Here is a 25,000-nt window from a genome sequence, read left to right as displayed (position 1 = left end):
GTATGCCGAGAGTTCCAGAGAGGCACGTGTTCACGCTCCGACCAGGAATGTAAGTTCGCCCACCCGGCCAAGAGTTGCCAGGTGGAGAACGGTCGAGTCATCGCCTGCTTCGACTCGCTCAAGGTAAGAAGGAAGGAGATTCGTCACAGTGGGGGATGTAATCATTAGTCTAAACAGTTGTAAACAGTTGTAAACAGTTGCGTTTTGCAACAAAAACTAAAGTTCAGACAAGTTCCTCCCCATTTCGTTCCATTTACATCTGGAATGAAGCTATAGGCTGCAACCATACATGGTGCTGTGCTTTGATTGGTTGGCATACAAGATTATCGGGGGGGGGGGTTGTTAAGGTAAGAAGGAAGGAGATACGACACAGGGTGAAGCTATGGGGTATGACCATACATGGTGGTGTGATTTGATTGGCTGGCGTACAGAAAGGAGAAGTTAATTGTTTTATTCTCTCTCATTAGTTGTTTGGCAGACGTTTAGAAACTAATGTTTTCCTGGGGTCCACATGCAAACAGGAACAACATGTGATCTGAAGGCTACGTACTGTCAGCCAATGTACATGACCCCGACTACCAAATATCAGCACTACAAGTTTTGCACTTATAAGAGTGTTCAGGCATGGCACAAGGTCTGCTCCATGGAGAAGTCAAGATATCAACCCACTTCACACACACCTCCCATCTGGCTCCTGCATGACATGTGCTCTCTCTAGCCTCACCCACTTCTGGTCATGTGACTGGCACATGTGACGGGGTGGGAAGCAGAGGGGAGAAGGAGGGGGGCATGCTTACACCCCTCCAGTTACAGATGGAACTTGATGATATTTTCTGTCTAGGGTGTGGGGAAGTGGGGAAGTGGAGCAGAGTTTGGAAAGGGGTTCAATTGCACCTCAGTTCCAGTCAGTTTAGGAAACCTACTGACATCCAACGTATAGCTTAAAAACACTCAGAAACCACAAACTGCTGTTTTCAACGTATGAATTTAACTTAAGGTGATGATTGCTGTTACATGTTGCAAGTGCTATCTATCTATCTATCTATCTATCTATCTATCTATCTATCTATCTATCTATCTATCTCTCTCTCTCTCCTCTCTCTCTCCCTCTCTCTCTCTCTCTCCTCTCTCTCTCTCTCTCTCTCTCTCTCTCTCTCTCTCTCTCCCTCTCCTCTCTCCTCCTCTCCTCTCTCCTCTCTCTCTCTCTCTCCTCTCTCTCTCTCTCTCTCTCTCTCTCTCTCTCCTCTCTCTCTCTCTCTCTCTCTCTCTCTCTCTCTCTCTCTCTCTCTCTCTCTCTCTCTCTCTCTCTCTCCATATCTAGAGCAGAGTTGTAGAGAGCAGAGCTGAAACAGAACTGGGGAAAGGGGTGGGTTGCAGGGAGGGTATAGCGTCATGGTGAAGCTCTCAGTCAGTCGTCTCATCACTTCCTGTGCTTCAGCCTTGGGGCAGCAAGGGGGTGCAGGGGAGGGGGGCAGTGGGGGCACGGTACGCTGTAATTTTCCATCTATTTTTAAGCGCCAGCAGAAAGGCAAACACATCTCTTTCTCTCTCTTCCACTCGCTCTCTGTTTTTTCCTCTCGCTCTATCTCTGAAGATCTGTAGAGATGGGAGGACCGACCTCTTTTTTTGGGCCTGATTCAAGGTTCTTGCTTCTGTCCAACCCCCCCCCCCCCCCACACACACACACTCAGTCTCTTCCACCATGCCTCCCTTCCCCTGAGGGGCTCCAAGATCATAAAGAATATTAGAGATGTTATACAGGAACATAAAATACTTAGGGTGTAAAAGCACACCCCCTGTTTTCCTGCCCCCCAGTACTGGGTCAGAGGCTGGCTGTGTTGAACCTGTCGACACTGTGCTACACACACACACACACACACACACACACACACACACACACACCCAAGGCCATAGTGATTAAAGGTACAGTGTTCTTTCCCTTTGACAGGGAGAGCTGCCAGTGACCCAATAGAACTGATCCAACTCTGTCCTCAGTGACCAGACAGAGCTCTAGAATGATAGAGCTGTTATTTGTGGAGGGAGGAGGGATGAGTAACAGAGGGAAGGGGGAGAGATGTGAACGTGGCAAGGGGATAGGATATGTCATCAGACAAGAGAATGAGGAGAGGTGCTCCATTTCACAGCAGAGAAAGGTCAGCAATTGGAAAATTGTGGCAGGCAGGCAGGCAGGCAGGCAGATTTTTTGGGGGGTGAATGTGAGGAGAGTAGGCTTCCTTATAGCCTGGTGTGTGAATGGGAAGCCAGGGATCTTTTAACCATTTGGCCAGTGTTTCCACATGGTAATGTAAAACAGAGGAAGAGAGGAGAGGATGAGAGAAGGAGAGGAATAGAGAGAGGAAAAGAAAAAACCACAATGCAGAAAGAGAGAGAGACAGGAAATAGGTAGTGATGGGTGATGAGGACCCGCTGACTGCACACACACACTCTTCTCCTCGTGAGAGAGGATCGACCTTCTTCCAGGGTACATAATTAGCCTCACATAATCACCACAGCATAGCAGAGCAGGTCACACCCAAACTCTTGTCATTACCCTAACAGTCACATAACAGAGGAGGTCACACCCCTAACAGACACAGAGAAGGTCACACCCCTAACAGACACAGAGGAGGTCACACTCCTAACAGACACAGAGGAGGTCACACCCCTAACAGACACAGAGGAGCTCACACCCCTAACAGACAGGTCACACCCCTAACAGACACAGAGGAGGTCACACCCCTAACAGACACAGAGGAGGTCACACCCCTAACAGACAGGAGGTCACACTCCGAACAGACATATAGTAGAGGAGGTCACTTCCCTAACAGACACAGAGGAGGTCACTCCCCTAACAGACATATAGTAGAGGAGGTCACTCCCCTGACAGACACATAGTAGAGGAGGTCACTCCCCTGACAGACACATAGTAGAGGAGGTCACTCCCCTAACAGACACATAGTAGAGGAGGTCACTCCCCTAACAGACACATAGTAGAGGAGGTCACTCCCCTAACAGACACATAGTAGAGGAGGTCACTCCCCTAACAGACACATAGTAGAGGTCACTCCCCTAACAGACAGATAGTAGAGGAGATCACTCCCCTAACAGACACAGAGGAGGTCACTCCCCTAACAGACATATAGTAGAGGAGGACACTCCCCTAACAGACACAGAGGAGGTCACTCCCCTAACAGACACAGTGGAGGTCACACCCCTAACAGACACATAGTAGAGGAGGTCACTCCACTAACAGACACATAGTAGAGGAGGTCACTCCCCTAACAGACACATAGTAGAGGAGGTCACTCCCCTAACAGACACAGAGGAGGTCACACCCCTAACAGACAGGAGATCACACCCCGAACAGACATATAGTAGAGGAGGCACTCCCCTAACAGACATATAGTAGAGAACAATCCCCTAACAGACATATAGTAGAGGTCACTCCCCTAACAGACACAGAGGAGAGGAGGTCACTCCCCTAACAGACACAGACGAGGTCACTCCCCTAACAGACATATAGTAGAGGAGGTCACTCCCCTAACAGACAAGTAGTAGAGGTCACTCCCCTAACAGACATATAGTAGAGGTCACTCCCCTAACAGACAGAGGAGGTCACTCCCCTAACAGACATATAGTAGAGGAGGACACTCCCCTAACAGACACAGAGGAGGTCACACCCCTAACAGACATATAGTAGAGGAGGTCACTCCCCTAACAGACACATATTAGAGGAGGTCACTCCCCTAACAGACACATATTAGAGGAGGTCACTCCCCTAACAGACACATATTAGAGGAGGTCACTCCCCTAACAGACACATATTAGAGGAGGTCACTCCCCTAACAGACACATAGTAGAGGAGGTCACTCCCCTAACAGACACATAGTAGAGGAGGTCACTCCGCTAACAGACACATAGTAGAGGAGGTCACTCCGCTAACAGACACATAGTAGAGGAGGTCACTCCCCTAACAGACACATAGTAGAGGAGGTCACTCCCCTAACAGACACATAGTAGAGGAGGTCACTCCCCTAACAGACACATAGTAGAGGAGGTCACTCCCCTAACAGAAATATAGTAGAGGAGGTCACTCCCCTAACAGACACATAGTAGAGGAGGTCACTCCCCTAACAGACACAGAGGAGGTCACTCCCCTAACAGACACCGAGGAGGTCACTCCCCTAACAGACACATAGTAGAGGTCACTCCCCTAACAGACACAGCGGAGGTCACACCCCTAACCCGACACATATTAGAGGAGATCACTCCCCTAACAGACACAGAGGTCACTCCCCTAACAGACATATAGTAGAGGAGGTCACTCCCCTAACAGACACATATTAGAGGAGGTCACTCCCCTAACAGACACATATTAGAGGAGGTCACTCCCCTAACAGACACATAGTAGAGGAGGTCACTCCCCTAACAGACACATAGTAGAGGAGGTCACTCCCCTAACAGACACATAGTAGAGGAGGTCACTCCCCTAACAGACACATAGTAGAGGAGGTCACTCCCCTAACAGACACATAGTAGAGGAGGTCACAACCCCTAACAGACACATAGTAGAGGAGGTCACTCCCCTAACAGACACAGAGGAGGTCACTCCCCTAACAGACACATAGTAGAGGAGGTCACTCCCCTAACAGACACATAGTAGAGGAGGTCCACATGCAAACAGGAACAACATGTGATCTGAAGGCTACGTACTGTCAGCCAATGTACATGACCCCGACTACCAAATATCAGCACTACAAGTTTGCACTTATAAGAGTGTTCAGGCATGGCACAAGGTCTGCTCCATGGAGAAGTCAAGATATCAACCCACTTCACACACACCTCCCATCTGGCTCCTGCATGACATGTGCTCTCTCTAGCCTCACCCACTTCTGGTCATGTGACTGGCACATGTGACGGGGTGGGAAGCAGAGGGGAGAAGGAGGGGGGGCATGCTTACAACCCCTCCAGTTACAGATGGAACTTGATGATATTTTCTGTCTAGGGTGTGGGGAAGTGGGGAAGTGGAGCAGAGTTGGAAAGGGGTTCAATTGCACCTCAGTTCCAGTCAGTTTAGGAAACCTACTGACATCCAACGTATAGCTTAAAAACACTCAGAAACCACAAACTGCTGTTTTCAACGTATGAATTTAACTTAAGGTGATGATTGCTGTTACATGTTGCAAGTGCTATCTATCTATCTATCTATCTATCTATCTATCTATCTATCTATCTATCTCTCTCTCTCTCTCTCTCTCTCTCTCTCTCTCTCTCTCTCTCTCTCACTCTCTCTCTCTCTCTCTCTCTCTCCTCTCTCTCTCTCTCTCTCCTCTCTCTCTCTCTCTCTCTCTCTCTCTCTCTCTCTCTCTCTCTCTCTCTCTCTCTCTCTCTCTCTCTCTCTCTCTCTCTCTCTCTCTCTCTCTCTCTCTCTCTCTCCATATCTAGAGCAGAGTGTAGAGAGCAGAGTGTAGAGAGCAGAGCTGAAAACAGAACTGGGGAAAGGGGCGGGTTTGCAGGGAGGGTATAGCGTCATGGTGAAGCTCTCAGTCAGTCGTCTCATCACTTCCTGTGCTTCAGCCTTGGGGCAGCAAGGGGGTGCAGGGGAGGGGGGCAGTGGGGGCACGGTACGCTGTAATTTTCCATCTATTTTTAAGCGCCAGCAGAAAGGCAAACACATCTCTTTCTCTCTCTTCCACTCGCTCTCTGTTTTTCTCTCGCTCTATCTCTGAAGATCTGTAGAGATGGGAGGACCGACCTCTTTTTTTGGGCCTGATTCAAGGTTCTTGCTTCTGTCCAACCCCCCCCCCCCCCCCACACACACACACTCCAGTCTCTTCCACCATGCCTCCCTTCCCTGAGGGGCTCCAAGATCATAAAGAATATTAGAGATGTTATACAGGAACATAAAATACTTAGGGTGTAAAAGCACACCCTGTTTTCCTGCCCCCAGTACTGGGTCAGAGGCTGGCTGTGTTGAACCTGTCGACACTGTGCTACACAGTGGAGGTCACTCCCCTAACAGACACATAGTAGAGGAGGTCACTCCCCTAACAGACACATAGTAGAGGAGGTCACTCCCCTAACAGACACATAGTAGAGGAGGTCACTCCCCTAACAGACACATAGTAGAGGAGGTCACTCCCCTAACAGACACATAGTAGAGGAGGTCACTCCCCTAACAGACACATAGTAGAGGAGGTCACTCCCCTGACAGACACATAGTAGAGGAGGTCACTCCCCTAACAGACACATAGTAGAGGAGGTCACTCCCCTAACAGACACAGAGGAGGTCACTCCCCTAACACACATGGACACACACATTCGCTTAAATCATTATCCTTCTCTGGAAAACACACTCAAGAACACACACAAACACATTCATGCACACACACACTGAAGCTCATGTAAGGTCACATTCACTCACTATGCATAATGCTCTCTCTGTATTCCCACAAAACACACACACACACAAACACACACTCCCCTAACAGACACATATTAGAGGAGATCACTCCCCTAACAGACACATATTAGAGGAGGTCACTCCCCTAACAGACACAGAGGAGGTCACTCCCCTAACAGGCATATAGTAGATGAGGTCACTCCCCTAACAGACACATAGTAGAGGAGATCACTCCCCTAACAGACACATAGTAGAGGAGGTCACTCCCCTAACAGACACATAGTAGAGGAGGTCACTCCCCTAACAGACACATAGTAGAGGAGGTCACTCCCCTAACAGACACAGAGGAGGTCACTCCCCTAACAGAGATATAGTAGAGGAGGACACTCCCCTAACAGACACAGAGGAGGTCACTCCCCTAACAGACATATAGTAGAGGAGGTCACTCCCCTAACAGACACAGAGGAGGTCACACCCCTAACAGACACATAGTAGAGGAGGTCACTCCCCTAACAGACACATAGTAGAGGAGGTCACTCCCCTAACAGACACATAGTAGAGGAGGTCACTCCCCTAACAGACACATAGTAGAGGAGATCACTCCCCTACAGACACATATTATTGGAGGACACTCCCCTACAGACACATATTAGAGGAGGTCACTCCCCTAACAGACACATATTAGAGGAGGTCACTCCCCTAACAGACACATATTAGAGGAGGTCACTCCCCTAACAGACACATATTAGAGGAGGTCACTCCCCTAACAGACATATAGTAGAGGTCACTCGCTTAACAGACACAGAGGAGAGGAGGTAACTCCCCTAACAGACACAGAGGAGGTCACTCCCCTAACAGACATATAGTAGAGGAGGTCACTCCCCTAACAGACACATAGTAGAGGAGGTCACTCCCCTACAGACACATATTAGAGGAGGTCACTCCCCTACAGACACATATTAGAGGAGGTCACTCCCCTAACAGACACATATTAGAGGAGGTCACTCCCCTAACAGACACATATTAGAGGAGGTCACTCCCCTAACAGACACATATTAGAGGAGGTCACTCCCCTAACAGACACATATTAGAGGAGGTCACTCCCCTAACAGACACATATTAGAGGAGGTCACTCCCCTAACAGACATATAGTAGAGGTCACTCCCCTAACAGACATATAGTAGAGGTCACTCCCCTAACAGACATATAGTAGAGGTCACTCCCTTAACAGACACAGAGGAGAGGAGGTAACTCCCCTAACAGACACAGAGGAGGTCACTCCCCTAACAGACATATAGTAGAGGAGGTCACTCCCCTAACAGACATATAGTAGAGGAGGTCACTCCCCTAACAGACATATAGTAGAGGTCACTCCCCTAACAGACATATAGTAGAGGAGGACACTCCCCTAACAGACACAGAGGAGGTCACACCCCTAACAGACATATAGTAGAGGAGGTCACTCCCCTAACAGACACATATTAGAGGGGGTCACTCCCCTAACAGACACTTATTAGAGGAGGTCACTCCCCTAACAGACACATATTAGAGGAGGTCACTCCCCTAACAGACACAGAGGAGGTCACTCCCCTAACAGAAATATAGTAGAGGAGGTCACTCCCCTAACAGACACATATTAGAGGAGGTCACTCCCCTAACAGACACAGAGGAGGTCACTCCCCTAACAGACACATAGTAGAGGAGGTCACTCCCCTAACAGACACATAGTAGAGGAGGTCACTCCCCTAACAGACACATAGTAGAGGAGGTCACTCCCCTAACAGACACATAGTAGAGGAGGTCACTCCCCTAACAGACACATAGTAGAGGAGGTCACTCCCCTAACAGACACATAGTAGAGGAGGTCACTCCCCTAACAGACACAGAGGAGGTCACTCCCCTAACAGAAATATAGTAGAGGAGGTCACTCCCCTAACAGACACATAGTAGAGGAGGTCACTCCCCTAACAGACACAGAGGAGGTCACTCCCCTAACACACATGGACACACACATTCGCTTAAATCATTATCCTTCTCTGGAAAACACACTCAAGAACACACACAAACACATTCATGCACACACACTGAAGCTCATGTAAGGTCACATTCACTCACTATGCATAATGCTCTCTCTGTATTCCCACAAACACACACACACACAAACACACACTCCCCTAACAGACACATATTAGAGGAGATCACTCCCCTAACAGACACATATTAGAGGAGGTCACTCCCCTAACAGACACAGAGGAGTTCACTCCCCTAACAGGCATATAGTAGATGAGGTCACTCCCCTAACAGACACATAGTAGAGGAGATCACTCCCCTAACAGACACATAGTAGAGGAGGTCACTCCCCTAACAGACACATAGTAGAGGAGGTCACTCCCCTAACAGACACATAGTAGAGGAGGTCACTCCCCTAACAGACACATAGTAGAGGAGGTCACTCCCCTAACAGACACATAGTAGAGGAGATCACTCCCCTACAGACACATATTATTGGAGGAGACTCCCCTACAGACACATATTAGAGGAGGTCACTCCCCTAACAGACACATATTAGAGGAGGTCACTCCCCTAACAGACACATATTAGAGGAGGTCACTCCCCTAACAGACACATATTAGAGGAGGTCACTCCCCTAACAGACATATAGTAGAGGTCACTCCCCTAACAGACATATAGTAGAGGTCACTCCCTTAACAGACACAGAGGAGAGGAGGTAACTCCCCTAACAGACACAGAGGAGGTCACTCCCCTAACAGACATATAGTAGAGGAGGTCACTCCCCTAACAGACATATAGTAGAGGAGGTCACTCCCCTAACAGACACATAGTAGAGGAGGTCACTCCCCTACAGACACATATTAGAGGAGGTCACTCCCCTACAGACACATATTAGAGGAGGTCACTCCCCTAACAGACACATATTAGAGGAGGTCACTCCCCTAACAGACACATATTAGAGGAGGTCACTCCCCTAACAGACACATATTAGAGGAGGTCACTCCCCTAACAGACACATATTAGAGGAGGTCACTCCCCTAACAGACATATAGTAGAGGTCACTCCCCTAACAGACATATAGTAGAGGTCACTCCCCTAACAGACATATAGTAGAGGTCACTCCCTTAACAGACACAGAGGAGAGGAGGTAACTCCCCTAACAGACACAGAGGAGGTCACTCCCCTAACAGACATATAGTAGAGGAGGTCACTCCCCTAACAGACATATAGTAGAGGAGGTCACTCCCCTAACAGACATATAGTAGAGGTCACTCCCCTAACAGACATATAGTAGAGGAGGACACTCCCCTAACAGACACAGAGGAGGTCACACCCCTAACAGACATATAGTAGAGGAGGTCACTCCCCTAACAGACACATATTAGAGGGGGTCACTCCCCTAACAGACACTTATTAGAGGAGGTCACTCCCCTAACAGACACATATTAGAGGAGGTCACTCCCCTAACAGACACAGAGGAGGTCACTCCCCTAACAGAAATATAGTAGAGGAGGTCACTCCCCTAACAGACACATAGTAGAGGAGGTCACTCCCCTAACAGACACAGAGGAGATCACTCCCCTAACAGACATATAGTAGAGGGGGACACTCCCCTAACAGACACAGAGGTCACTCCCCTAACAGACATATAGTAGAGGAGGTCACTCCCCTAACAGACATATAGTAGAGGTCACTCCCCTAACAGACACAGAGGAGGTCACACCGCTAACAGACATATAGTAGAGGAGATCACTCCCCTAACAGACATATAGTAGAGGAGGTCACTCCCCTAACAGACACATATTAGAGGAGGTCACTCCCCTAACAGACACAGAGGAGGTCACTCCCCTAACAGACACATAGTAGAGGAGGTCACTCCCCTAACAGACACATAGTAGAGGAGGTCACTCCCCTAACAGACACAGAGGAGGTCACTCCCCTAACAGACATATAGTAGAGGAGGTCACTCCCCTAACAGACACATAGTAGAGGAGGTCACTCCCCTAACAGACACATAGTAGAGGAGGTCACTCCCCTAACAGACACATAGTAGAGGAGGTCACTCCCCTAACAGACACAGAGGAGGTCACTCCCCTAACAGACACCGAGGAGGTCACTCCCCTAACAGACACATAGTAGAGGAGGTCACTCCCCTAACAGACACATAGTAGAGGTGTTCACTCCCCTAACAGACACAGAGGAGGTCACTCCCCTAACAGACATATAGTAGAGGAGGTCACTCCCCTAACAGACACAGAGGAGGTCACTCCCCTAACAGACACAGAGGAGGTCACACCCCTAACAGACACATAGTAGAGGAGGTCACTCCCCTAACAGACACATAGTAGAGGAGGTCACTCACCTAACAGACACATATTAGATTAGATCACTCCCCTAACAGACATAGAGGAGGTCACTCCCCTAACCGACATATAGTCGAGGTGTTCACTCCCCTAACAGACAGATATTAGAGGAGGTCAGTCCCCTACAGACACATATTAGAGGAGGTCACTCCCCTACAGACACATATTAGAGGAGGTCACTCCCCTAACAGACACATATTAGAGGAGGTCACTCCCCTAACAGACACATATTAGAGGAGGTCACTCCCCTAACAGACACAGAGGAGGTCACTCCCCTAACAGACACAGAGGAGGTCACTCCCCTAACAGACATATAGTAGAGGTCACTCCCCTAACAGACATATAGTAGAGGTCACTCCCTTAACAGACACAGAGGAGAGGAGGTAACTCCCCTAACAGACACAGAGGAGGTCACTCCCCTAACAGACATATAGTAGAGGAGGACACTCCCCTAACAGACACAGAGGAGGTCACTCCCCTAACAGACATATAGTAGAGGAGGTCACTCCCCTAACAGACATATAGTAGAGGAGGTCACTCCCCTAACAGACATATAGTAGAGGTCACTCCCCTAACAGACACAGAGGAGGTCACTCCCCTAACAGACATATAGTAGAGGAGGACACTCCCCTAACAGACACAGAGGAGGTCACACCCCTAACAGACATATAGTAGAGGAGGTCACTCCCCTAACAGACACATATTAGAGGAGGTCACTCCCCTAACAGACACATAGTAGAGGAGGTCACTCCCCTAACAGACACATAGTAGAGGAGGTCACTCCCCTAACAGACACAGAGGAGGTCACTCCCCTAACAGACACATAGTAGAGGAGGTCACTCCCCTAACAGACACATAGTAGAGGAGGTCACTCCCCTAACAGACACCGAGGAGGTCACTCCCCTAACAGACACATAGTAGAGGAGGTCACTCCCCTAACAGACACATAGTAGAGGTGTTCACTCCCCTAACAGACACAGAGGAGGTCACTCCCCTAACAGACATATAGTAGAGGAGGTCACTCCCCTAACAGACACAGAGGAGGTCACTCCCCTAACAGACACAGAGGAGGTCACACCCCTAACAGACACATAGTAGAGGAGGTCACTCCCCTAACAGACACATAGTAGAGGAGGTCACTCACCTAACAGACACATATTAGATTAGATCACTCCCCTAACAGACATAGAGGAGGTCACTCCCCTAACCGACATATAGTCGAGGTGTTCACTCCCCTAACAGACAGATATTAGAGGAGGTCACTCCCCTACAGACACATATTAGAGGAGGTCACTCCCCTACAGACACATATTAGAGGAGGTCACTCCCCTAACAGACACATATTAGAGGAGGTCACTCCCCTAACAGACACAGAGGAGGTCACTCCCCTAACAGACACATATTAGAGGAGGTCACTCCCCTAACAGACACAGAGGAGGTCACTCCCCTAACAGACACAGAGGAGGTCACTCCCCTAACAGACATATAGTAGAGGTCACTCCCCTAACAGACATATAGTAGAGGTCACTCCCTTAACAGACACAGAGGAGAGGAGGTAACTCCCCTAACAGACACAGAGGAGGTCACTCCCCTAACAGACATATAGTAGAGGAGGACACTCCCCTAACAGACACAGAGGAGGTCACTCCCCTAACAGACATATAGTAGAGGAGGTCACTCCCCTAACAGACATATAGTAGAGGAGGTCACTCCCCTAACAGACATATAGTAGAGGTCACTCCCCTAACAGACACAGAGGAGGTCACTCCCCTAACAGACATATAGTAGAGGAGGACACTCCCCTAACAGACACAGAGGAGGTCACACCCCTAACAGACATATAGTAGAGGAGGTCACTCCCCTAACAGACACATATTAGAGGAGGTCACTCCCCTAACAGACACATAGTAGAGGAGGTCACTCCCCTAACAGACACATAGTAGAGGAGGTCACTCCCCTAACAGACACAGAGGAGGTCACTCCCCTAACAGACACATAGTAGAGGAGGTCACTCCCCTAACAGACACATAGTAGAGGAGGTCACTCCCCTAACAGACACAGAGGAGGTCACTCCCCTAACAGACACATAATACTGGAGGTCACTCACCTAAAAGACACATAGTAGCGGAGGTCACTCCCCTAACAGACACATAGTAGAGGAGGTCACTCCACTAACAGACACAGAGGAGGTCACTCCCCTAACACACATGGACACACACATTCGCTTAAATCATTATCCTTCTCTGGAAAACACACTCAAGAACACACACAAACACATTCATGCACACACACTGAAGCTCATGTAAGGTCACATTCACTCACTATGCATAATGCTCTCTCTGTATTCCCACAAACACACACACACACACACACACACACAGACACACACACACACACACACACACACACAGACTCTCAGACCCAATAAATAGAGGTGTGTCAGAGAGCAGACAAGGTAAAGGTCTGTCTGTCTGTCTGTCTGTCTGTCTGTCTGTCTGCCTGTCTGCCTGTCTGCCTGTCTGCCTGTCTGTCTGATGTGTGTGGACTGTGAAACTCTGTTAAAGCTCGTCCAGACAGGTTGAATCCAAAGGAGTTGGTCAGAACTGAGCAGAGTGAGGGCATGTAGCAGGCTAGCAGCAGCCCCTACTCCACTACCACAGACCCAGTTAAACACACTTGTCCAGCCTGTCAGTGGAAAGGTAAATATTTACACCACAGTGACATACTTCAGCAATCTCCCCTTAATTAACCAGCCACACAGCCAGCAGGGAGCACGACAGCAGCAGCCCCACTCTGTACGCTGTACTCTCAATCTGTACGCTGTACTCTCACTCTGTACTCTCACTCTGTACTCTCACTCTGTACTCTCACTCTGTACTCTGTACTCTCACTCTGTACTCTCACTCTGTACTCTCACTCTGTACTCTGTACTCTCACTCTGTACTCTCACTCTGTACTCTGTACTCTGTACTCTCACTCTGTACTCTCACTCTGTACTCTGTACTCTCACTCTGTACTCTGTACTCTCACTCTGTACTCTGTACTCTGTACTCTCACTCTGTACTCTGTACTCTGCGCTCTGCACTGTACTCTCACTCTGTACTCTGTGCTCTGCACTCTGCGATCTGTGCTCTCACTCTGCACCCTGTACTCTGTACTCTGCACTCTGTACTCTGCGATCTGTACTCTGTACTCTCACTCTGTACTCTGTACTCTCACTCTGTACTCTCACTCTGTACTCTGTACTCTCACTCTGTACTCTCACTCTGTACTCTCACTCTGTACTCTCACTCTGTACTCTGCACTCTGCACTGTACTCTCACTCTGTACTCTGTACTCTGTACTCTCACTCTGTACTCTGTACTCTCACTCTGTACTCTGTACTCTGTACTCTCACTCTATACTCTCACTCTGTACTCTGTACTCTCACTCTGTACTCTCACTCTGTGCTCTGTACTCTGTACTCTGCGCTCTGCACTGTACTCTCACTCTGTGCTCTGTACTCTGTACTCTGCACTCTGCACTGTACTCTCACTCTGTACTCTGTACTCTCACTCTGTACTCTGTACTCTGCACTGTACTCTCACTCTGTGCTCTGTACTCTGCGCTCTGCACTCTGCGATTTGTGCTCTCACTCTGCACTCTGTACTCTGTGCTCTGCACTCTGCGATCTGTGCTCTCACTCTGCACCCTGTCCTCTGTACTCTGCACTCTGTACTCTGCGATCTGTACTCTGTACTCTCACTCTGTACTCTGTACTCTCACTCTGTACTCTGTACTCTCACTCTGTACTCTGTACTCTCACTCTGTACTTTGTACTCTACGCTCTGCACTGTACTCTCACTCTGTACTCTACTCTCACTCTGTACTCTGTACTCTCACTCTGTACTCTCACTCTGTACTCTGTACTCTCACTCTGTACTCTGTACTCTGCACTCTGCACTCTGTACTCTGTACTCTGTACTCTCACTCTGTACTCTGCGCTCTGCACTGTACTCTCACTCTGTACTCTGTACTCTCATTCTGTACTCTGTACTCTCACTCTGTACTCTGTACTCTGTACTCTCACTCTGTACTCTCACTCTGTACTCTGTACTCTCACTCTGTACTCTGTACTCTCACTCTGTACTCTGTACTCTGTACTCTCACTCTGTACTCTGCACTCTGTACTCTGCGCTCTGCACTGTACTCTCACTCTGTACTCTGTGCTCTGTACTCTGTACTCTGTGCTCTGCACTGTACTCTCACTCTGTACTCTGTACTCTCACTCTGTACTCTCACTCTGTACTCTCACTCTGTACTCTCACTCTGTACTCTGTACTCTGTACTCTGCACTCTGCACTGTACTCTCACTCTGTACTCTGTACTCTCACTCTGTACTCTGTACTCTGTACTCTCACTCTGTACTCTGTACTCTGTACTCTCACTCTGTACTCTGTACTCTGTACTCTCACTCTGTACTCTGTACTCTCACTCTATACTCTCACTCTGTACTCTGTACTCTCACTCTGTACTCTCACTCTGTACTCTGTACTCTCACTCTGTACTCTGTACTCTGCGCTCTGCACTGTACTCTCACTCTGTGCTCTGTACTCTGTACTCTGCACTCTGCACTGTACTCTCACTCTGTACTCTGTACTCTCACTCTGTACTCTGCACTGTACTCTCACTCTGTGCTCTGTACTCTGCGCTCTGCACTCTGCGATTTGTGCTCTCACTCTGCACTCTGTACTCTGTGCTCTGCACTCTGCGATCTGTGCTCTCACTCTGCACCCTGTACTCTGTACTCTGCACTCTGTACTCTGCGATCTGTACTCTGTACTCTCACTCTGTACTCTGTACTCTCACTCTGTACTCTGTACTCTCACTCTGTACTCTGTACTCTCACTCTGTACTTTGTACTCTGCGCTCTGCACTGTACTCTCACTCTGTACTCTGTACTCTCACTCTGTACTCTGTACTCTCACTCTGTACTCTCACTCTGTACTCTCACTCTGTACTCTCACTCTGCGCTCTGCACTGTACTCTGCGCTCTACACTGTACTCTCACTCTGTACTCTGTACTCTCACTCTGTACTCTGTACTCTGCACTGTACTCTCACTCTGTACTCTGTGCTCTGCACTCTGCGATTTTTGCTCTCACTCTGCACTCTGTACTCTGTGCTCTGCACTCTGCGATCTGTGCTCTCACTCTGCACCCTGTACTCTGTACTCTGTGATCTGTACTCTGCACTCTGTACTCTGTGATCTGCACTCTGTACTCTGTGCTCTGCGATCTGTACTCTGTACTCTGCGCTCTGCACTGTACTCTCACTCTGTACTCTGTGCTCTGTACTCTGTACTCTGCGCTCTGCACTGTACTCTCACTCTGTACTCTGTACTCTCACTCTGTACTCTCACTCGGTACTCTGTACTCTCACTCTGTACTCTCACTCTGTACTCTCACTCTGTACTCTGTACTCTGTACTCTGCACTCTGCACTGTACTCTCACTCTGTACTCTGTACTCTCACTCTGTACTCTGTACTCTCACTCTGTACTCTGTACTCTGTACTCTGTACTCTCACTCTATACTCTCACTCTGTACTCTGTACTCTCACTCTGTACTCTCACTCTGTACTCTGTACTCTCACTCTGTACTCTGTACTCTGCGCTCTGCACTGTACTCTCACTCTGTACTCTGTACTCTCACTCTCACTCTGTACTCTGTACTCTCACTCTGTACTCTCACTCTGTGCTCTGTACTCTGTACTCTGTACTCTGCGCTCTGCACTGTACTCTCACTCTGTGCTCTGTACTCTGTACTCTGCACTCTGCACTGTACTCTCACTCTGTACTCTGTACTCTCACTCTGTACTCTGTACTCTGCACTGTACTCTCACTCTGTGCTCTGTACTCTGCGCTCTGCACTCTGTGCTCTGCACTCGGTACTCTGTACTCTCACTCTGTACTCTCACTCTGTACTCTCACTCTGTACTCTGTACTCTGTACTCTGCACTGTACTCTCACTCTGTACTCTGTACTCTCACTCTGTACTCTGTACTCTCACTCTGTACTCTGCACTCTGCACTGTACTCTCACTCTGTACTCTGTACTCTCACTCTGTACTCTGTACTCTGCACTGTACTCTCACTCTGTGCTCTGTACTCTGCGCTCTGCACTCTGTGCTCTGCACTCGGTACTCTGTACTCTCACTCTGTACTCTCACTCTGTACTCTCACTCTGTACTCTCACTCTGTACTCTGTACTCTGTACTCTGCACTCTGCACTGTACTCTGCACTCTGCGATCTGTGCTCTCACTCTGCACCCTGTACTCTGTACTCTGCACTCTGTACTCTGCGATCTGTACTCTGTACTCTCACTCTGTACTCTGTACTCTCACTCTGTACTCTGTACTCTCACTCTGTACTCTGTACTCTCACTCTGTACTTTGTACTCTGCGCTCTGCACTGTACTCTGCGCTCTACACTGTACTCTCACTCTGTACTCTGTACTCTCACTCTGTACTCTGCACTGTACTCTCACTCTGTACTCTGTGCTCTGCACTCTGCGATCTGTGCTCTCACCCTGCACCCTGTACTCTGTACTCTGTGATCTGTACTCTGCACTCTGTACTCTGCGATCTGCACTCTGTACTCTGTGCTCTGCGATCTGTACTCTGTACTCTGCGATCTGCACTCTATGCTCTGTACTCTGTGCTCTGTACTCTGCGCTCTGTACTCTGCGCTCTGTACTCTGCACTCTGTACTCTGTGCTCTGTGCCCTGCGCTCTGTGGTCTGTGCTCTGCACTCTGCGCTCTGTGCTCTGCACTCTGCACTCTGTACTCTGCACTCTGTGCTCTGTGCTCTGTACAAGCCAAGGCTACATAGTGAGATAGGCCTTGCAGTGTGTATGTGTGTGTGTTTGCTTGTGTGTGCACATATTTTAGTGTGCTTGCTTTAGTGCTTCTGTTCAAGTGTGTTTCTTTGTGTGTGTCGTGATCAGAACCAAGCTTACATTCCTGCTTCACTGAGTTTGGATAAATAGCTCTCTCTCTCTCGCTCTCTCTCTCTCTCTCTCTCTCTCTCTCTCTTTTCTCTCTCTCACACTCTTTTCTTTCTCTCTCTCCCTCTCTGACTTTTTTTCTCGTTCTCTCTCTCTTTCTCTCTCTCTTTCTTTTCTCTCTCTCTCTCTGACTTTCTTTCTCACTCTCTCTGTCACTCTTTCTCTTTCTCTCTTTCTTGCTCTCTCTCCTGTCAGTTGTTTTGTTACATCCATGAGTTGCATAGAACAATCAGGCTAAACACAAAACACACACACAGAACCGGCGGGTTCACCAGTTAGACATGTGGAGTAAATATAAACATAGTTACTAGTGGACAGTGTTTTGTCTGAACTAGAACAACACAAGTTACCCCTCTTCCCCTTCTCTCCCTTCCTTTAATACTGCCTATGTCTACAAGAGAGGGAAGAAAGGAGAGAGAAATGTGTAAATAAAGCCTTTACAGTGTTCATATCTTTACAGTCTGGTCAGCCTTTACAGTGTTCATATCTTTACAATCTGGTCAGCCTTTACAGTGTTCATATCTCTACAGTCTGGTCAGTCTTTACAGTGTTCATATCTCTACAATCTGGTCAGCCTTTACAGTGTTCATATCTCTATAGTCTGGTCAGCCTTTACAGTGTTCATATCTCTACAGACTGGTCAGCCTTTACAGTGTTCATATCTTTACAATCTGGTCAGCCTTTACAGTGTTCATATCTCTACAATCTGGTCAGCCTTTACAGTGTTCATATCTCTACAATCTGGTCAGTCTTTACAGTGTTCATATCTCTACAGTCTGGTCAGCCTTTACAGTGTTCATATCTCTATAGTCTGGTCAGTCTTTACAGTGTTCATATCTCTATAGTCTGGTCAGTCTTTACAGTGTTCATATCTCTACAATCTGGTCAGCCTTTACAGTGTTCATATCTCTACAATCTGGTCAGCCTTTACAGTGTTCATATCTCTACAATCTGGTCAGCCTTTACAGTGTTCATATCTCTACAATCTGGTCAGCCTTTACAGTGTTCATATCTCTACAATCTGGTCAGTCTTTACAGTGTTCATATCTCTACAGTCTGGTCAGCCTTTACAGTGTTCATATCTCTACAGTCTGGTCAGCCTTTACAGTGTTCATATCTCTATAGTCTGGTCAGCCTTTACAGTGTTCATATCTCTACAGACTGGTCAGCCTTTACAGTGTTCATATCTTTACAATCTGGTCAGGCTTTACAGTGTTCATATCTCTACAGTCTGGTCAGCCTTTACAGTGTTCATATCTCTACAGACTGGTCAGCCTTTACAGTGTTCATATCTTTACAATCTGGTCAGGCTTTACAGTGTTCATATCTCTACAGTCTGGTCAACCTTTACAGTGTTCATATCTCTACAGTCTGGTCAACCTTTACAGTGTTCATATCTCTACAGTCTGGTCAACCTTTACAGTGTTCATATCTCTACAGTCTGGTCAACCTTTACAGTGTTCATATCTCTACAGTCTGGTCAACCTTTACAGTGTTCATATCTCTATGCTAAAATCAGCCTGGTGGTGCTCCTATTGTTCCTTTCTGTATAATCTGTTGTATCCACATATCTATACTGAGATCAGACTACAGCTCTATTGTCTAGATATCTATACTGAGATCAGACTACAGCTTTATTGTCTAGATATCTATACTGAGATCAGACTACAGCTTTATTGTCTAGATATCTATACTGAGATCAGACTACAGCTCTATTGTCTAGATATCTATACTGAGATCAGACTACAGCTTTATTGTCTAGATATCTATACTGAGATCAGCCTACAGCTCTATTGTCTAGATATCTATACTGATATCAACCTACAGCTTTATTGTCTAGATATCTATACTGAGATCAGCCTACAGCTCTATTGTCTAGATATCTATACTGAGATCAGCCTACAGCTTTATTGTCTAGATATCTATACTGAGATCAGCCTACAGCTCTATTGTCTAGATATCTATACTGAGATCAGCCTACAGCTTTATTGTCTAGATATCTATACTGAGATCAGCCTACAGCTCTATTGTCTAGATATCTATACTGAGATCAGACTACAGCTCTATTGTCTAGATATCTATACAGAGATCAGCCTACAGCTCTATTGTCTAGATATCTATACAGAGATCAGCCTGGGGCTCCATTTCTTAGAGAAACAATGCATGTATTTATGCGCGTATGACTGTGTGTGTACGTGCAAGCATTCATCTGTGTGGGATACATGCTGTCATGCGCATGCTCCCATCCATGCTGTCATCCATTCTGTCATCCATGCTGTCATCCATGCTCCCATCCATCATCCATGCTGTCATCCATGCTCCCATCCATCACCCATGCTGTCATCCATGCTCCCATCCATCATCCGTGCTCCCATCCATTCTGTTATCCATGCTGTCATCCATGCTGTCATCCATGCTCCCATCCATCATCCATGCTCCCATCCATGCTCCCATCCATGCTGTCATCCATGCTGTCATCCATGCTGTCATGTATGTAGGCTTACGTGTGTGCATGTCTGTGATTTGTGTGAGAGAGAGATCTGGTCCACCATTCTGCACATCATGGAAGGGCGTACTGAACAGCAGTATTACCACAGTATTACCACAGTATTACCACAGTATTACCTTGGAAACTAGAACTGAAACATTACACCACAGGTGTCAAAACTCCGAGTGTCTGTGGATTATCACTCCTCCCTTGTACTTGATTCTTCAATCAAGGTCACTGTTTATTTAAGAACTCTCCTCACCTGGTTGTCGAGGTCTTAATTGGTCAGTTAGGAACTCTCCTCACCTGGTTGTCGAGGTCTTAATTGGTCAGTTAGGAACTCTCCTCACCTGGTTGTAGAGGTCTTAATTGGTCAGTTAGGAACTCTCCTCACCTGGTTGTCGAAGTCTTAATTGGTCAGTTAGGAACTCTCCTCAGCTGGTTGTCGAGGTCTTAATTGGTCAGTTAGGAACTCTCCTCAGCTGGTTGTCAAGGTCTTAATTGGTCAGTTAGAAACTCGCCTCAGCTGGTTGTCGAGGTCTTAATTGCAGAAGAATTGAAAGGACATAATAAAAGCCTGCAGACACTTGATCCTCTATGGAATGAGCTTGACACCCCTGTATTAGAAACACAGAGCAGATTCCCCATATAAACCTGTCTTGGCTTCAGTTGCTACAGTCTTAGAGTAAAAGGGTTCTTCAGCTATCCCCATAGGAGAACCCTTTTTGGTTCCTCTGCAGAAAAGGTTCTCGCTGGAACCAAATGGGTTCTACCCTTTTATGTTCTAGATAGCACCTTTTTTTCTAAGAGTGTACGATAATGGATGAGAGGAATTACTGTGGCAGTGCAGTCTGCAGTACACTGATAACTAGAGGAATACTGTGGCAGTGTAGTCTGCAGTACACTGATAACTAGAGGAATACTGTGGCAGTGCAGTCTGCAGTACACTGATAGCTAGAGGAATACTGTGGCAGTGTAGTCTGCAGTACACTGATAACTAGAGGAATACTGTGGCAGTGCAGTCTGCAGTACACTGATAGCTAGAGGAATACTGTGGCAGTGTAGTCTGCAGTACACTGATAACTAGAGGAATACTGTGGCAGTGCAGTCTGCAGTACACTGATAGCTAGAGGAATACTGTGGCAGTGTAGTCTGCAGTACACTGATAACTAGAGGAATACTGTGGCAGTGTAGTCTGCAGTACACTGATAACTGGAGGAATACTGTGGCAGTGTAGTCTGCAGTACACTGATAACTAGAGGAATACTGTGGCAGTGTAGTCTGCAGTACACTGATAACTGGAGGAATACTGTGGCAGTGTAGTCTGAACTAAATGCAATATGTAAAGTGTTGGTCCCATGTTTCATGAACTGAAATAAAAGATCCCAGAAATGTTACACAAAAAGCTTATTGCTCTCAAATTTTGTGCACAAATTTGTTTACTTCCCTGTTAGTGAGCATTTATCATTTGCCAAGATAATCAATTAACCTGACAGATGTGGCATATCAAGAAGCTGATTAAACAGTATCATCAGTACACAGGTGCACCGTGTGCTGGGGACAATAAAAGGCCACTCTAAAATGTGCAGTTTTGTCACGCAACACATTGCCACAAATGTCTCAAGTTTTGAGGGAGCGTGCAACTGGCATGCTGACTGCAGGAATGTCCACCAGAGCTGTTGCTGGGGAATTTAATGTTCATTTCTCTACCATAAGCCACGTCCAACATTGTTTGGGAGAATTTCCAACCGGCCTCACAACCACAGACCACGTGTAACCATGCCAACCCAGGACCTCCACATCTGGCTTCTTCACCTGCGGTATTGTCTGACACTAGCCACCCCTACAGCTGATTAAACCGAGGACTATTTCTGTCTTAAATAAAGCCCTTTTGTGGAGAAAAACTCATTCTGATTGGCTGGGCCTGGCTCCCCAGGGAGTGGGCCTGGCTCTCCAGTGAGTGGGCCTGGCTGTGCAGTGAGTGGGCCTGGCTCCCCAGTTAGTGGGCCTGGCTCCCCAGTGAGTGGGCCTGGCTCCCCAGGGAGTGGGCCTGGCTGTGCAGTGAGTGGGCCTGGCTCCCCAGTGAGTGGGCCTGGCTCTCCAGTGAGTGGGCCTGGCTGTGCAGTGAGTGGGCCTGGCTCCCCAGTGAGTGGGCCTGGCTCCCCAGTGAGTGGGCCTGGCTCCCCAGTGAGTGGGCCTGGCTCCCCAGGGAGTGGGCCTGGCTGTGCAGTGAGTGGGCCTGGCTCCCCAGGGAGTGGGCCTGGCTCCCCAGGGAGTGGGCCTGGCTCCCCAGTTAGTGGGCCTGGCTCCCCAGTTAGTGGGCCTGGCTCCCCAGTTAGTGGGCCTGGCTCCCCAGTTAGTGGGCCTGGCTCCCCAGTGAGTGGGCCTGGCTCTCCAGTGAGTGGGCCTGGCTCCCCAGGGAGTGGGCCTGGCTCCCCAGTGAGTGGGCCTGGCTCTCCAGTGAGTGGGCCTGGCTCCCCAGGGAGTGGGCCTGGCTGTGCAGTGTGTGGGCCTGGCTCCCCAGTGAGTGGGCCTGGCTCCCCAGTTAGTGGGCCTGGCTCCCCAGTGAGTGGGCCTGGCTCTCCAGGGAGTGGGCCTGGCTGTGCAGTGTGTGGGCCTGGCTCCCCAGTGAGTGGGCCTGGCTGTGCAGTGTGTGGGTCTGGCTCCCCAGGGAGTGGGCCTGGCTCCCCAGTGAGTGGGCCTGGCTCCCCAGTTAGTGGGCCTGGCTCCCCAGTGAGTGGGCCTGGCTCTCCAGTGAGTGGGCCTGGCTCCCCAGGGAGTGGGCCTGGCTGTGCAGTGTGTGGGTCTGGCTCCCCAGGGAGTGGGCCTGGCTCCCCAGTGAGTGGGCCTGGCTCCCCAGTGAGTGGGCCTGGCTCCCCAGTGAGTGGGCCTGGCTGTGCAGTGTGTGGGCCTGGCTCCCCAGTTAGTGGGCCTGGCTCCCCAGGGAGTGGGCCTGGCTCCCCAGTTAGTGGGCCTGGCTGTGCAGTGTGTGGGCCTGGCTCCCCAGGGAGTGGGCCTGGCTCCCCAGGGAGTGGGCCTGGCTCTCCAGTGAGTGGGCCTGGCTGTGCAGTGAGTGGGCCTGGCGCCCCAGGGAGTGGGCCTGGCTCCCCAGGGAGTGGGCCCGGCTCCCCAGGGAGTGGGCCCGGCTCCCCAGGGAGTGGGCCCGGCTCCCCAGGGAGTGGGCCCGGCTCCCCAGTTAGTGGGCCTGGCTCCCCAGGGAGTGGGCCTGGCTCCCCAGGGAGTGGGCCTATGTGATTCCTCTATTGAGGGGAACATTGTGGTGTAGATTAGATTATAATATGAATATAGCCATAAAATTAGGAATTATAATTTCATATAACCTCACACAATATTTTGTCTTGTTGGTACACACACACACACACAGCTACAGTACACGACCCCCTCCCACACTCAACCTCCCACTTTATTTTTCTCTCTCTCTCCCTCTCTCTGTATCTCTCCCTCTCTCTCTCTCTGTATCTCTCCCTCTCTCTCTCTCTGTATCTCTCCCTCTCTGCATCTCTCCCTCTCTCTCTGTATCTCTCCCTCTCTCTCTCTGTGTATCTCTCCCTCTCTCTCTCTCTCTCTGTGTATCTCTCCCTCTCTCTCTCTCTGTATCTCTCCATCTCTCTCTCTGTATCTCTCCCTCTCTCTCTCTGTGTATCTCTCCCTCTCTCTCTCTCTCTCTGTGTATCTCTCCCTCTCTCTCTGTGTATCTCTCCCTCTCTCTCTCTCTGTGTATCTCTCCCCCTCTCTCTCTCTGTATCTCTCCCTCTCTCTCTCTCTCTCTGTATCTTCTCTCTCTCTCCCTCCATCTCTCTCTCGTTTTCTTTCTTTCTTTCTTTCTTTCTTTCTTTCTTTCTTTCTTTCTTTCTTTCTTTCTTTCTTTCTTTCTTTCTTTCTTTCTTTCTTTCTTTCTTTCTTTCTTTCTTTCTTTCTTTCTTTCTTTCTTTCTTTCTTTCTTTCTTTCTTTCTTTCTTTCTTTCTTTCTTTCTTTCTTTCTTTCTTTCTCTCTCTCTTTCCCTCTCTTCCCCCCTCTCTCTCATCCCCTATTTCTCTGTTTCTCTCTCTCTCATCCCCTATTTCTCTGTTTCTCTCTCTCTCATTCCCTCTTTCTCTCTCTTTCTCTCTCTCTCTTTCTCACTCTTCCTCTCTCTTTCTCTCGCTCTCTATCTCTCTCTCTCTGTCTCTCTTCCTCTCTTTCTCTCTCTCTCTTCCTCACTCTCTCTCTCTTTCTCTCTCTTTCTTTCTCTCTCTCTCGTTCTCTCTCTCCTCCTCTCTCTCTTCCCCTCTCTTCCTCTCTCTTCCCCTCTCTTCCCCCTCTCTCTCTCCCTCTCTCTCTCTCTCTCTCTCTCCTGCTCTCTCTTCCTCTCTCTCTCTATCTCTACCCCTTTATCGCTCTCTTTTCTTTCTCACGCCCTCATTCAGAGGGTAGGAGAGGTGAAGTTAACATCCACATGCATGTATGTATACACACAGACACACTCACAATCACTGTGCTAATACCAAATGATTGTTATTATGAGATCATCTGATGTTGAAACAGGATCAGATCCGTTTACAGAGGGACTATGCAAATTCATAGGATTACAGTTAAAGAGATCAGAAAACTGTCATTTAATATTAAAATATAATACAGGATTAACAGTACAACTCTGCCAAATTACAGATTATCCCTTTAGCAAGTG

At 48.4% G+C, this 25,000-nt stretch overlaps 1 protein-coding gene across 13 annotated transcripts in view; it reads left to right on the top strand.

Moving 5' to 3' along the window:
* Positions 1-25,000, top strand: part of LOC106569640 (muscleblind-like protein 1) — a 117,580-nt gene that overhangs the window by 49,562 nt on the left and 43,018 nt on the right. For all 13 annotated transcript variants that reach the window (XM_045694382.2, XM_082960993.1, XM_045694383.2 and 10 more), the window contains one exon: positions 1-123. This exon is cut by the window's left edge and continues 744 nt beyond it. In XM_045694382.2, coding sequence (XP_045550338.1) covers positions 1-123 — 123 coding nt within the window. The remainder of the gene's footprint in view (positions 124-25,000) is intronic.

Source organism: Salmo salar, chromosome 14, assembly GCF_965601325.2.
Source record: "Salmo salar chromosome 14, fSalSal1, whole genome shotgun sequence".
NCBI classification, from domain to species: Eukaryota; Metazoa; Chordata; class Actinopteri; order Salmoniformes; family Salmonidae; genus Salmo; species Salmo salar.
The sequence above is the reverse complement of the archived record's forward strand: the minus strand, read 5'-3'. Positions and strand labels throughout refer to the sequence as shown.